Source organism: Aedes aegypti, unplaced genomic scaffold (genome assembly GCF_002204515.2).
Source record: "Aedes aegypti strain LVP_AGWG unplaced genomic scaffold, AaegL5.0 Primary Assembly AGWG_AaegL5_hic_scaff_5_PBJ_arrow, whole genome shotgun sequence".
NCBI classification, from domain to species: domain Eukaryota; kingdom Metazoa; phylum Arthropoda; class Insecta; order Diptera; family Culicidae; genus Aedes; species Aedes aegypti.
The window spans coordinates 237500-251565 of NW_018736280.1; the positions used below are offsets into that span (position 1 = coordinate 237500).

General features: G+C 40.9%; 1 protein-coding gene across 7 annotated transcripts in view; it reads right to left on the bottom strand.

The window, feature by feature from the left end:
• The window catches only part of LOC5565467 (dipeptidyl aminopeptidase-like protein 6), a 546556-nt gene that overhangs the window by 211168 nt on the left and 321322 nt on the right, over positions 1–14066 (bottom strand). For 6 of the 7 annotated variants that reach the window (XR_002503132.1, XM_021857015.1, XM_021857012.1 and 3 more), the window contains one exon: positions 2135–2420. Coding sequence is in view for 5 of the 7 variants with exons in the window: in XM_021857015.1 (XP_021712707.1) it covers positions 2135–2420 (286 nt within the window). In the remaining 2 variants the exon portion in view is untranslated. Of the gene's footprint in view, positions 1–2134; positions 2421–14066 lie in introns of those variants that run through there. The other variant, XR_002503133.1, reaches the window with a different exon arrangement.

Genomic DNA, 14066 nt, shown 5'->3' on the forward strand with positions numbered 1-14066 from the left:
ATGTGCTAAAGCCCACCTAACGGGAGCCCAATTAAAACGAAGTGCAATTAAACATAGTGCAACGCACGAAATTCGACTGTACATGTTCGAAAGGTTTTTGTTCATACGAAAAGTGTAGTAAACTTTGTGTATTTTGTTTTTGAGTAGAGGCTACATGTAGTAAAGTTCAACGCTTTTTATTCATACCGCCCAATATTCATTGCCGCGAGGTGCGATTTGAACAATATATTAATCAAGATTCAATGTTATTGTCAATTCATAATGCATATGGTGCACCAATCAATATGATTCACAATTTTGGGGCCCATTCACAAATTTCATAACGCTGAATGGGGTGGGTGGGTGTCGTCGTGATGTTACAGCTCATACAAAATTTGTGAAATATTCATACAAAAAACGTTACAAAGGGGTGGGTGGGTATCCAAAATGGTCATTTTCGGCGTTATGAAATATGTGAATGAAGCCTTGTTTTATTGTTGAGGTTGAAGTATAATATTGCAGAGCTGAGGTTGATCAACTTAATGATTAATGTTTCGGACACTTAGCACTTGAACAAATCACGATCAAAATCATAGTCACGATGACATGTGCACCCAATGCAAAAATTGGTATTGTTGGCCGATGGGCCGGCGGTAGTTTGGAAGCGTCAAATGGGAACGAAAACGAAGTGAGCACTGTAGGGGGTGAATAGGGTCCTAAAGCACTGTCCCAATTTTAGTGCCAAACGCTTAAGTTTTGGCCAAAAACACATGTTTACTCAACTTTTTAATGTTTTTCGTTTGTTTAAGTCCAAAAAACATTGTTTTATGTTTTTTAAGATTTTGTCACACCCCTTGGCATTAACTCAAATTTTGGATGTATTTTGTTTTGCGTGTCTCTTCCGAAATGTCAGGTAGGAACAACCCCAGTGTTAAAACTAAAAGCCCTTTGGTGTTTTTGTCGACTAAGCAAACGTCGAACATGATCAAAAGTGTCAAGATTCATTCATGGATCCATTTTTGAAATTAAAGTTTAAATATAATATAGCCGTTATTTGAGCGAGAAAAATTACTGAAGTAGTTGCAGTAACATGCTCTTTCGTATTATTATTGACTTCGCAGCACTAAACCGTAATCGCACCTGCGAAGCTAATGTCAAAGTCGAAACAATGGGACGGCGGCTGTGACGACTTCGGGCGGCTTCCACCAAGGGTGGAGGGCGGCTGTCAACTGGGAGTAAAATTGAAAAGCCGCCAACCTAAGTCCTGAACCAGTTTTAAGGCTTAACGCGAAAAAGTAAAAATCATTCTTCGCAAAATTACAGGTAATCAATGCGCTTGAAAGAAATTGTTTGCAAGCAGTTATTTGCTACGTGCTACTGCAGTGCGCTGTTGGCAATTTAATCAGAAAATTCTGCAAAATTCCCAAAAAAGATGTTTGCGAGAAAATTGATTACGCCGTCACCATTGTTTGGTCGTTATTTTGTATGGTTGTTTACATTTTAGAACCAGCGACACGTCGGGGTAGCAATAAAGAGCCGCCAGTTCCACCCTTGGCTTCCACAGATGTAAATGAGCGGCTAAATTGACCTCTTACACACTAAGTCATTATTGACGAACTTCAATGAAATGTTATGCAGCTTGTGAAATTAATATTTCTGACGTCGAAATTTCACTGAAAACTGTTTTATTTTGATCAATTATGATGTGCATTACTCTAATTTAGCAAGGAGTATTGATAATCTTTGTGAAGTCTCATTTATTTTGCTGCATGTGGTGTTAGAAATCAAGAGAGTTTTTAGACTTTGTTCTGAGCGATTTTCTCTCACTGTGTAAATAAGTTCGCAGCTCCAAACAGAGCTGCGATCGCATTCTGGATTTAACCAAAAAATACAATAAATAAAAACAAGATTTCATTAAACATTTTAGGACCCTATTGACCACCTAACATATATTTGAATCGACCGTTGGAAAGGTGGTCGATGGATAATGATAAGAGTGGGACGTCTGATTGTTTGTGGTTTTAGTATGACTTTTACGCTATTAAGCATATATTTTTTTACCTGTTTGGATATAAGAAATTAATGTAATGTTTGAAATTATACTAATAAAGGAATAAAAGAAATGATGGAAATATGTTTACTCTAATACACTCACCTCTGAACAATTAAAATTTGGAGCCGCACACAGCAAGATATAGGACACATTTTGCTCTCGATTGGTGAAGGTAACAGAAAGCTCATAGGCTGAGATCCAAATCATTCCACCCACATAGCTCTCCTTGCTTATGTGGGAAGGAATTGTAATAGTTTTTTGAGATATGACTTTCAAAATGCTTAAGTTTACTACGTGTACCATCACGCCAGGATTAGGTGAATTTAGTTTTGGATAGCGTATGCTTCTAATGCTAGGATATTGATCATCATTTCCATACCAGATGTACCTAAAATGAAAATAAAAATTGCCTATTATATAATTCGTTTATCAAGTGTAGTTAGTTAACCTTTACGTTACCGGCCTCCGACAAGGCATTTTCAAACAGCTGCTATTTCGTCAATTTCCATTCGATTTTTTTGAAACTACCCTCAGTTTACTTTAAAAAGGTTTCAGTTATTTGTCATAAATGGACAATTCTTTATTCGGAACCATGCCGGAGATATTCCGGATTGTACTGGGGTCACGAGGGTGCCAAATTCGGGAAATGTGATTTTTTTTTATTTATTTCAGCTACAACGCTAAAGTTTTTATGTGAAACGTGAGATAATGATCGATTGTCATCATTTCAACATAATTTGAATAAGTGGACCGTTCCGGAACATCGTAGTCGGTTAAGCCAGAACCAATTTGGTGACATTTCCGTTTCATGTCAAAAACATACCGTTATTAACATTGTATTAACATACATGTCAATAAAGGAAAAATAAACTAAATTTCAATAGATTTGGCTACTCCAGAGCACTTGACACAGGTTCCGCCAGGGCCTCTTTGAGGACATTTCCATTTATTGTCGGAAACATACCGTGCGACGTCTCAATCTTCATGAATTCGAGAGAACTTGTCGATAAACGAAGATTTGGCCACTCTAGAGCAATACAATTAGAATTCGTGAATTCGGGAGAACATGTCAATAAAAGAAGAAAAACTCCGGTACAAACAGATGTGGCCACTCCAGACCCTGGCACAGGTTTCAAGAGGGCCTATTTGGGGACATTTCCGTTTTATGTCCAAAACATACTGTTCGCGCCAACGCGAAGTTTCCGTATTGTCTCGAGCCGCCGCAAGTATATCGGCCTCCAATACCAAGCTAACAACCACCCCAATTTGCCCACACGCACCACTTCGCTAGTCTTGCTTGTTTCCCATTCCCATCCTTCCGAGCGACATGATCGTTCGCGTGCGCAATCCAGCCGTCCACCCATCCATCCAACTATCCAACTATCCAACTACCCCCCCAACACTACCCGTCATAAATACGGACTCACTAAAATAAGTATTGCAACACTCAGCTGAATATTGAATCACCCTGAAAAGTTTAGCATCACCTTAAATCAGGTGATTTCACATTGCTATATCTCGAGATCCTTACGACTTGCAAAGAAGCGATCTTCAGCAAAGTTGTTCAGGGGATCAAGGACATCCGGAAAGCGAACAGTTTAGTTCGCAATTTTGCCGCTAGGTGGCGCTAGTGAGCATGTAAAATTGAGCATTTTGAACTAGTTCTAGCTTGTGATCCATAAGAGATAGAAAGTTCGGGTCTTCGGCAAAGTTGCTCAGGGGTTCAAGGACATCCGGAAAAGGAACAGTTTAGTTCGCGACTTCGCCGCTAGGTGGCGCTAGTGAGCATGTAAATTGAGCATTTTAAACTAGTTCTAGCTTGTGATCCATAAGAGATAGAAAGTTCGGGTCTTCGGCAAAGTTGCTCAGGGGTTCAAGGACATCCGGAAAGCGATCAGTTTAGTTCGCGATTTCGCCGCTAGGTGGCGCTAGTGAGCATGTAAATTGAGCATTTTAAACTAGTTCTAGCTTGTGGTCCATAAGAGATAGAAAGTTCGGGTCTTCGGCAAAGTTGCTCAGGGGTTCAAGGACATCCGGAAAGTGAACAGTTTAGTTCGCGATTTCGCCGCTAGGTGGCGCTAGTGAGCATGTAAAATTGAGCATTTTGAACTAGTTCTAGCTTGTGGTCCATAAGAGATAGAAAGTTCGGGTCTTCGGCATAGTTGCTCAGGGATTCAAGGACATCCGGAAAGTGAACAGTTTAGTTCGCGATTTCGCCGCTAAGTGGCGCTAGTGAGCATGTAAAATTGAGCATTTTGAACTAGTTCTAGCTTGTGGTCCATAAGAGATAGAAAGTTCGGGTCTTCGGCATAGTTGCTCAGGGATTCAAGGACATCCGGAAAGTGAACAGTTAAGTTCGCGATTTCGCCGCTAGGTGGCGCTAGTGAGCATGTAAAATTGAGCATTTTGAACTAGTTCTAGCTTGTGGTCCATAAGAGATAGAAAGTTCGGGTCTTCGGCATAGTTGCTCAGGGATTCAAGGACATCCGGAAAGTGAACAGTTTAGTTCGCGATTTCGCCGCTAGGTGGCGCTAGTGAGCATGTAAAATTGAGCATTTTGAACTAGTTCTAGCTTGTGGTCCATAAGAGATAGAAAGTTCGGGTCTTCGGCAAAGTTGCTCAGGGGTTCAAGGACATCCAGAAAGCGATCAGTTTAGTTCGCGATTTCGCCGCTAACTTTCTATCTCTTATGGACCACAAGCTAGAACTAGTTCAAAATGCTCAATTTTACATGCTCACTAGCGCCACCTAGCGGCGAAATCGCGAACTAAACTGTTCGCGTGTCAGTTCGGGTCTTCGGCAAAGTTGCTCAGGGGTTCAAGGACATCCAGAAAGCGATCAGTTTAGTTCGCGATTTCGCCGCTAACTTTCTATCTCTTATGGACCACAAGCTAGAACTAGTTCAAAATGCTCAATTTTACATGCTCACTAGCGCCACCTAGCGGCGAAATCGCGAACTAAACTGTTCACTTTCCGGATGTCCTTGAACCCCTGAGCAACTTTGCCGAAGACCCGAACTTTCTATCTCTTATGGACCACAAGCTAGAACTAGTTTAAAATGCTCAATTTACATGCTCACTAGCGCCACCTAGCGGCGAAATCGCGAACTAATCTGATCGCTTTCTGGATGTCCTTGAACCCCTGAGCAACTTTGCCGAAGACCCGAACTTTCTATCTCTTATGGACCACAAGCTAGAACTAGTTCAAAATGCTCAATTTTACATGCTCACTAGCGCCACCTAGCGGCAAAATTGCGAACTAAACGGTTCCCTTTCCGGATGTCCTTGATCCCCTGAACAACTTTGCTGAAGACCGCTTCTTTACAAGTTGTAAGGATCTCGAGATATAGCAATGTGAATTAACCTATTTTGAGGTGATGCTAAACTTTTTGGGGGTGATTCATTATTCAGCTGAGTGTTGCAATACTTATTTCAGTGAGTCCGTATTTATGACGGGTAGTGTACATCGTAAAGGAGCACCCCAGCGAAGAGTTTCAACTACCACCACCACACCCATCACTAGCGAGCAGAACGATCGCAGCATCGCTGTATGGTACATAGCAGTGGAAGTTTGCACCATCGTCCCCACACCGCTGCGCATGCAAGATTTTCGTTACCTGCGGCTTATTTAAGAACCTTGCATGCGCAAGAAATCATTCAGTTTTCTTTCAACCATCACTCTGTACAATCGAAGAGGAATAATATAGTAGTTTAGTAAAGTTACCAAACCGTTTTTCCCTCCACCAGTGGAAGCCAATCAGCCTTTTTGAAGGCTAGAGTTACAAGAGTCGAGCTATCGGTCCTGTGCCCTGTTGCTCCCGGTAACAGGTTGGTGGACGATCAACTGATCGTTCCGCCCCGCTCACCCGAGCAAAGTCCCAGTTGCACGCCGCAACAACATACCGTGCGACGTCTCAATCTTCTTGAATTCAGAAGAACATGTCAATAAAGGAAGAATAAACTAATATCCATAGATGTGGCCACTCCACAGTACCTGACACAGGTTCCGCCAGGGCCTGTTTGAGGACATTTCCGTTTTTTGTCGGAAACATACCGTGCGACGTCTCGTCGGGTTCTCAATAATTCTAGCTTTGGGACTCCTCATGAATACACCATAAAAACAGTCTTATGATTTATGAAATCCCTTTGGCTTACTTACGTTTGGCATATTTACTGCACGCAAAAAAATTGTGCGGTAAAAACTATTTTAGGGGGTTAACTTAAGCGCTCGCACCGGCAGACCAGAAATGCGCTTGATTTTACCATGTCTGTTGTCGAAATCAGATTGTTGTAAATTATTTCTGTCAAATGCACCAGCAATGTGGTGGGATGTACCGTAAACATAGTATTTAAATTGGTCTGAAATTTCATGGTAGTTAGAAGAATGGGCATAGTCAGCTAAAATAGTTATTTTTACCGCATCATGTTTACCCGTGTACCAATAATTGTTTTTACAGTATAAAAAAAGAACAACCTATTGCCCGTTTAAAGAAGAGTAAATTCGACCAAACGTCGGTTCCGTCAATCGTACCGCTTATTTATGAATGGAGGATGTGCAACAGAATAAAAATTTTGCTTAGTATATGTTAAGGGTTTCATCAGAAACTAAACAATAATCTAGCCAGAAATTATCTAATTTGGAACCGATTCGAGCTTTCATCTATTACTCGCAAAGAGTTTTCCTACAGATTTGTGGTCGGTCCATCGATTGTGTCATTTGCCCCTACGGGGGAGAGCGTTGCAATAGAAATCAGACGTGTCCGGTTCGCGCAGTGCGAAGAAAAAGTTGTGTAATCCATTCATAAATGTTTGGTCCATCGATTGTATTGCTAGCTTCAGCTGATGCGAGCGATGGGACCGGAATCACCCACTAACCCAATGTACTTTCCAAGACAATTGTGGAGATGCAGAGGTACATTCAGTCTTTGAACTCTCGATTCGTGCTCTTTGAGAATGGTTCGCTAATCCCAAGCCCCATTCATTAAATCTCTGTGCATCTTCGACTGCTCCGGTCAATCATGGAGTGCAACTACGAAGCGGTCATCTATGCTTGAGCTGATGCTCATTATCCGCAAAGATTTTACTTACAAATTCTTCATGTATTTTTGTAGCTTGAAACCTAATAAGCCAGTTCATTCTCCAAAATTCAAATTGTATTGCTCTGGAGTGGCCAAATCTTCGTTTATCGACAAGTTCCCTCGAATTCATGAAGATTGAGACGTCGTTTCCGATTGTCGGTATGTTTCCGACAAAAAAACGGAAATGTCCTCAAAGAGGCCTTGGCGCAACCTGTGTCAGACGCTCTGGAGTGGCCAATGCTATGAATATTTAGTTTATTCACAGATAACAGATGTTTATGTTAGAATTTTTTTTCTGAAAACCTGTTTAAATATTCAACTTGAAATATTTCAATCAGTGGTGAATATCAGTATCTTGAAATATTTCATATTCACCACTGACGATTCTATTCCATTACCCGGAATGCAATTTACCGGAATACCACTTACCGGAATGTACCATTACCCGGAAAAACCATTTACCGGAATGTACCATTTACCGGAATGCTCCATTACCCGGAAAGCCAAATTTTCCATTTTCGACGACCTTACATTTGTACAATACATTTGTGTACAAAATTTATTCTCCTTCATTGATGCTCAGCACAAATTATGTCACGCTACCATGGACATTCTTGACTCGGTTCCATAAACACGTTTTCAAAAGACATCTTCAAACAGCTATGGACCAAATTTCTTTATGCCGGCGTTACGACTCAACTGGAACAACGCTATTCTAGAAGCATTTCTACAGTTAATAACTGAGTGCCTATGTCAATCGACCACTTTTACATTCGTTCATAGTTTGACAAGTATGTAAGTACCAGAAACCAGAAATAATTTTGAACCGGCGGAATTCAATACTACCAACCTCAGCTTGATCTTTGTGAATAGCTTCACTTTGCCGCAACGAACATTACGACACCAAAATTAAATTGCACATGTCATTTATTTGCGATTTAATTAGAAAAGAATTGCCTGATGTGGTGCAGAGCTACTTGGGCACTTTCATGAATCACTTTGGCATGGGAGTGAGGTTTTTCTCGATCGAATTATCTGAAATTTTGTAAAAATAGGCACTACAGTACGACGCACATTGTGGCCAAATATGAACTAAGTAGCTTTCGAAAAACCCCACTGCCGAAGTGAATCAAAAGTGTCAAGAACAGGATCCGGCTCCCTATAGATCGAAAAACTATGTCTTCAAATTAAGGCTATAAAAATGAACATTACAAGCAAGTGCTGATTTAAGGGCTGCTTGGGCACGTCAGGAGTTAATCATCAATATTAACCTCCTTTTCCCGAGCAGCCTAGATAGCCGCGTAGTGTCGGTAGCGGTTGTTTCAACTGGCTAAGAATTAACACTACGGACTGCCTGTTCCGGTGGTAAAAGTCCACCTCACAGGTGACCCCTAATTTATGGTGAGATGCGTACCGTGCCTAAGAATGAATGGTTAGGGGGGTCTAAATAAAACCTAACCGCAAACGGAGCCTGTGGGGTACCAGGGCGCCCTCCACAGTATTGAGTCCTTCCTGTGCTACCCGGAGCAATGGTGCAGGTGACCTTGTGTTTCTCCGAGATAATCGGCTGCCCTTCTTCAGTCTCTATCTTGAGGCTTAATAAGGGTGGGATTATGAATATGTTGACATTTAATTTAAATTATCACCTATATGGATTCGCATTATGCGTTTTACACAGTGTATTCTGTGCTCTTTCGCCTTTGGCGACTTTAAATAGATACCCGATCTGGTTTTTTCGTTGCTGGTCTTTTTTCGTGCTGAGATTGCAAAAAGCTTAATCCTGCCTAGTTTGGGTAGTGGCTACGGTTAGGTTAGCTCAGATCAATCTTCAGCATAAAAGAACAGCAACGATCAATCTTTGCAGACTCATGCAAAATGGTGCAGCCCAAGTGGCGCTAGTTCAAGAACCCTACTTTCGTAGAGGGAACTTCTATCTAGGTAACCTTGTGGACCCAGTTTTTGCTACTTTTAGCAAGCTTGAAATGGCAAACTCGCGCTCCATGCCCCGCGCATGCGTGCTCGTTAATAAAGCAATCGTTGCTACACTCATTTCTGAGTTAACTACCAGAGATGTATGTGCTGTCACAATCGATGTTCTGTTGGTGACCTCAACAGGAAATACGTCTATTGTTCGGTATATTTACCACATGATGAACCATCCCCAACGGATGACTTCAAACGAGTTGTCGTACACTGCGTAACAAAAGGCCTTCCGCTGATTGTGGGCAGTGATGCCAATGCTCATCACATCATCTGGGGCAGCTCGGATATCAATTTGAGAGGCTCCAGTCTGATGGAATACTTAAGTAGTACAGACCTTGGATTACTTAACATAGGCAATCGCCCAACCTTCATGGTTTCTAATAGAGAAGAAGTGTTAGACATAACGCTCTGCTCGAATAGAATCAGTCACGAGTTGACGAATTGGCATGTATCAGATGAGGAATCATTATCTGATCATCGCTACATCTTCTTTGAACATTCAAATGTAACTGCGCAGACTTTGCGTTTTAGGAATCCCCGGTCAACAAACTGGGAACTCTACATTGAATTGGTTGCGACCAAATTTCATGGATATTCTCCGTCCATTGAAAATCCAAGTGATCTGGATGATGCCGTTGATACTACAACATCCTACATTATGGAAGCTTTTGAAGAAACATGTCCTCTGCGGTCTGTAAAGACTACAAGAGGACCCCATGGTGGAATTCCGATCTGACTAGACTCAGGAAACAATGTAGAAGGAGTTGGAACAGACGCCGTTCAGCTGGATCAGAGTCGTTCAAGTCAGCTCGCAAGGCTTACAAGAAGGCTCTTCGTTCTGCTGAACGATCCGGCTGGAAAAACCTTTGTACAATGTTTCCAGTTTGAGTGAAGTCAGTCGGTTGAACAAAATTCTTGCAAAATCTAAGGATTTCCAAGTGAACGAAATTCGCTTACCTAATGGTGACTTTACTTCTTCCGATGAAGAAGTTTTGGAATGTTTATTCAATACACACTTCCCCGGATTGTGGGACATAGCATCTACGGATGAACCAAATGTCTTTCATGTAGTTACGAGTCTCTGGCCTCGGCTCGCAGTATCGTAACTACTGAATCGATTTCAATGGGCACTTAATAGTTTTGCTCCTTTCAAATCTCCAGGAGCGGATGGGATTTATCCTGTTCTGCTCCAAAAGGGATTTGAGTCTATCAAACATGTTTTGAAAAAGCTACTTGTAAGCAGTTTTGCTACCGGGTACATTCCCAAATCCTGGCGTGATATTACTGTAAAGTTTATCCCAAAAGGAGGACGTGCGTCGTATGAGGAAGCGAAGAGTTTTAGACCAATCAGTCTGACCTCTTTTCTTTTGAAATGTCTGGAACGCATTATCGATCATCACATCCGTGATGTTTATTTGGCAAACATGCCTCTTCATGTGAATCAACATGCTTACCAATCTGGAAAGTCCACTGTGACTCTTTTACACAAAGTTGTATACGATATCGAGAAAGCATTCGCTCAGAAGCAATCGTTGCTTGGGTGTTTTCTTGGATATTGAGGGTGCCTTTCATAACGTGTCTTTCGATGCCATATTGGAAGCCGCACGACACCATGGGCTACCTACAATTATTACCAATTGGATTCATCAAATGCTCAAAAACCGACATCTCTTCTCGACATTGCGTCAAGCAGCGATTCGAAAAATTGAGTGTTTTGCGGATTGCCTCCAAGGGGAGTCTTGTCACCACTTTTGTGGAATCTCGTAGCAGATACGCTATTGAGGCAACTCAATAATTGCGGTTTTCCAACTTATGGATTTGCCGACGGACTATTCTAGCTCTGATGAGTTGGTATGTGCATAAGCACTCTATTCGACCTGATGCAAAGTGCTCTTCAGGTAGTCGAGAGTTGGTGTCGCCAATATGGCCCTTTTCGGTTAACCCGAATAAAACATCTATTGTTTCTGTTTACGGAAAGACGAAACCGCGATGGAATTAGACCCTTTACGTCTTTTTGGCCACTGAGATTGATTGTGACGAACAAACAGTTGTTTCGACCAATATTGGCATATGGATGTCTTGTGTGGTGGCAAAAGGGCGAAGTGAGAACAATCCGATCAAAATTGGGCCCATCTCCAAGGATGTGCTTGATGGCGATGTCTGGTGCGTTCTCTACAACTCCCACAGCAGCGCTCGAGGCCCTTTTTGACGTTGCGCCACTACACATATATCTTAAACAAGAAGCACTTTCTTGCTCTTACCGTTTATGGGTACTGGATCTACTGGAGAAAAATCCAGTGAATCGATAGATCTACACACACTTCGTTGTTTCCACTTTTGGTGAATTGGGACAAATTGTCCTTGCTCCAAGTGATCTCACAATTGCTTGTAACTTTCCTTACAGGACATTTACCACACAATTTCCCTTCACGGGAAGAGTGGACGTCTGGCTGATTGGAAAGAAGTATATCAAACAATATAGTATGTTACACTGATGGCTCCCTTCTTGAAGGTAGAGGCTGGTGCAGGAGTATATTCTCGTGAGCTAAGGCTGAATCAGTTTTACTCACTTGGTAGAACTGCACCGTTTTCAGGCGGAAATATTTGCTCTTATGTGTGGAGTGCCAATCAGCACTTCAACATGCGCGTAATGGGTAAAGTCATATATTCTGTTCAGATTAGTCAGGCTGCTATAAAAGCTCTCGCTTCGGCCAACTCAAGGTCGAAGCTTGTTATCGCATGTCGAACTCAAATTGAGGAACTGAATTCAGTCAACTCTGTAAACCTTGTATGGGTACCTGGCCATTCTTCCATCGCTGGAAATGAATTGGCTGATGAGCTAGCTCGCGTGGAGCATCGCATGACTTTATTGGCCCTGAGCCGGCTATTCCAATTTCGAAGTGCTGGGTGAAGCTTCAGATAAACTCTTGGGCGGCAACTCAGCACAAGCAATATTGGAATAGTTTGGAGTCGTGTCGTCAAATAAAATTGTATATTACTGAGCCATCTCCAAAGGTGGCGAAGTATTTAACAAATCTGTCAAAGCAGAATTGCAGTCTCTTGGTCAGAGCGTTGACAGGCCACTGCCGACTCAACTATCACATGGCAAATATTCAGCGTGCTGACTCATTTGTGTGTGATAGTTGTGACTCCGATTATGGAACTTCGTATCACCTGATATGTAACTGTCCAGTTTTTGCGCAAATGCCGATTCCAATTACTTGGTAAACACTTATTAAGTTGAAACTGAATACAGAAGCCTGAATCTTCAGGAATCCTGTTATTCTTAACCCGCTGTTGGTAATGAGCTATAGGCTCTCTTTACGCTCATGCGTATTGCAGTGCCCTTTTTAGGGCGCTGTTCGAACCCATTGTGGTATGGAGCTACATGCTCTCATTTTGCTTATGCGATCTTCCCTCTTCAATGGACCCCACTCCTATTTCCTCCCATCTTTCCCTTCCCTTTCCTCTCCCATCGGGTAGATGATGAAATAGGCTCAAATATGGCGATGGCACAAATCTCCCAACTGGTGGGGAACGTGCCTTTGGAGCCGGCCTTCTGATACCTGATTGGCATGGGAGTGAGGTTTTTCTCGATTCGAATTATCTGAAATTTTTGTAAAAATAGGCACTACAGTACGACGCACATTGTGGCAAATATGAACTAAGTAGCTTTCGAAAACCCCACTGCCGAAGTGAATCAAAAGTGTCAAGAACAGGATCCGGCTCCCTATAGATCGAAAAAACTATGTCTTCAAATTAAGGCTATAAAAATGAACATTACAAGCAAGGATAAAAATAATGAAAATATATTTGATGTCAAATATTAACGAGGTCAATATCTCTTTCGGGAAGGACCATATTTAGGTGATTATTTTAAAATTTACCTTATAACTCATCATCTCGTTAGAACAAAACATTCTTTATTTTGGCTATTCTATCACTCCCATGAACTTTTTAGGGTCAAATTTAGACCAGCACAATTGTGTTGATCCGTCCTTAAGGCGGTCGATGTCCGAAAAAAAAAAATATTTTATTAAAAGTTGTTCCACTCATGCCTTTTTAAAAAATTTTGGCCCGTATTTTTTTATTTCATCATTAGGGTGCTCTTCCGTGGGATAGGGGTGACCCAAAAATTCAGAAATAATTTTGTTATTTTTTTATGTACATTTAAATTTAAAAAAATAATATACTTTAATTTATATGATTTGTTTATAAATGGAACAAAAACGATGTACGAGAGATAAAAATATTCTCATATTCTCTCTAAGATTCAAAGCATCACGTGGACGATGACGTTTATCGAGATTATTCAAGAACTAGTCTACGTCATATAAAAATGGGTTAAACATACATGTGTGAATAACTTGAAAACTAATTGTCTAAATAAAAACATCTTGGTTTTGCTATGTTTGTTTATATCCTCAAAAAATATATGGGATTTTTTCTTAAAAATAGTTATGGAATAAAAATAAAATTGAAAATAATAATAAAACCTTCGAATTGTTTAGTGCAATACCTATAAATAAAAGGAAAACCGAATGAGTACTATATTTTTTAATTCCACTACAGTTTGTATCCTTTGACAGATACGCATAATTTGACCTTTACTATAAGGCCGTTATCAGAGTCGTGTACTAGACTCGAAAATTAAGTTATTATTTTAGGGACTCCCTCCAACCTCTTTCACTCACTTTACCTAACAATATACACTATCACTTTTGAAATCACATAGCTCTCCTTCACATGATGCTTGAACGATGTTTTTGTAAAGTTGGTAACTTTTGTAAAGTTGGTAATTAGTTATTCCACACTGGAATCATTCATTTTATTCCTAGAGCTAAAATGGAAACGTCAAAAATATTCAGTCTGCGTAATTAATGTAAATTTACGTCATATGTGCCAGACAGCTTGGAAGTTAATTAAACAAGAATGACTCATTTTAAGTGCAAATAATTACCATCAAATTTCTTT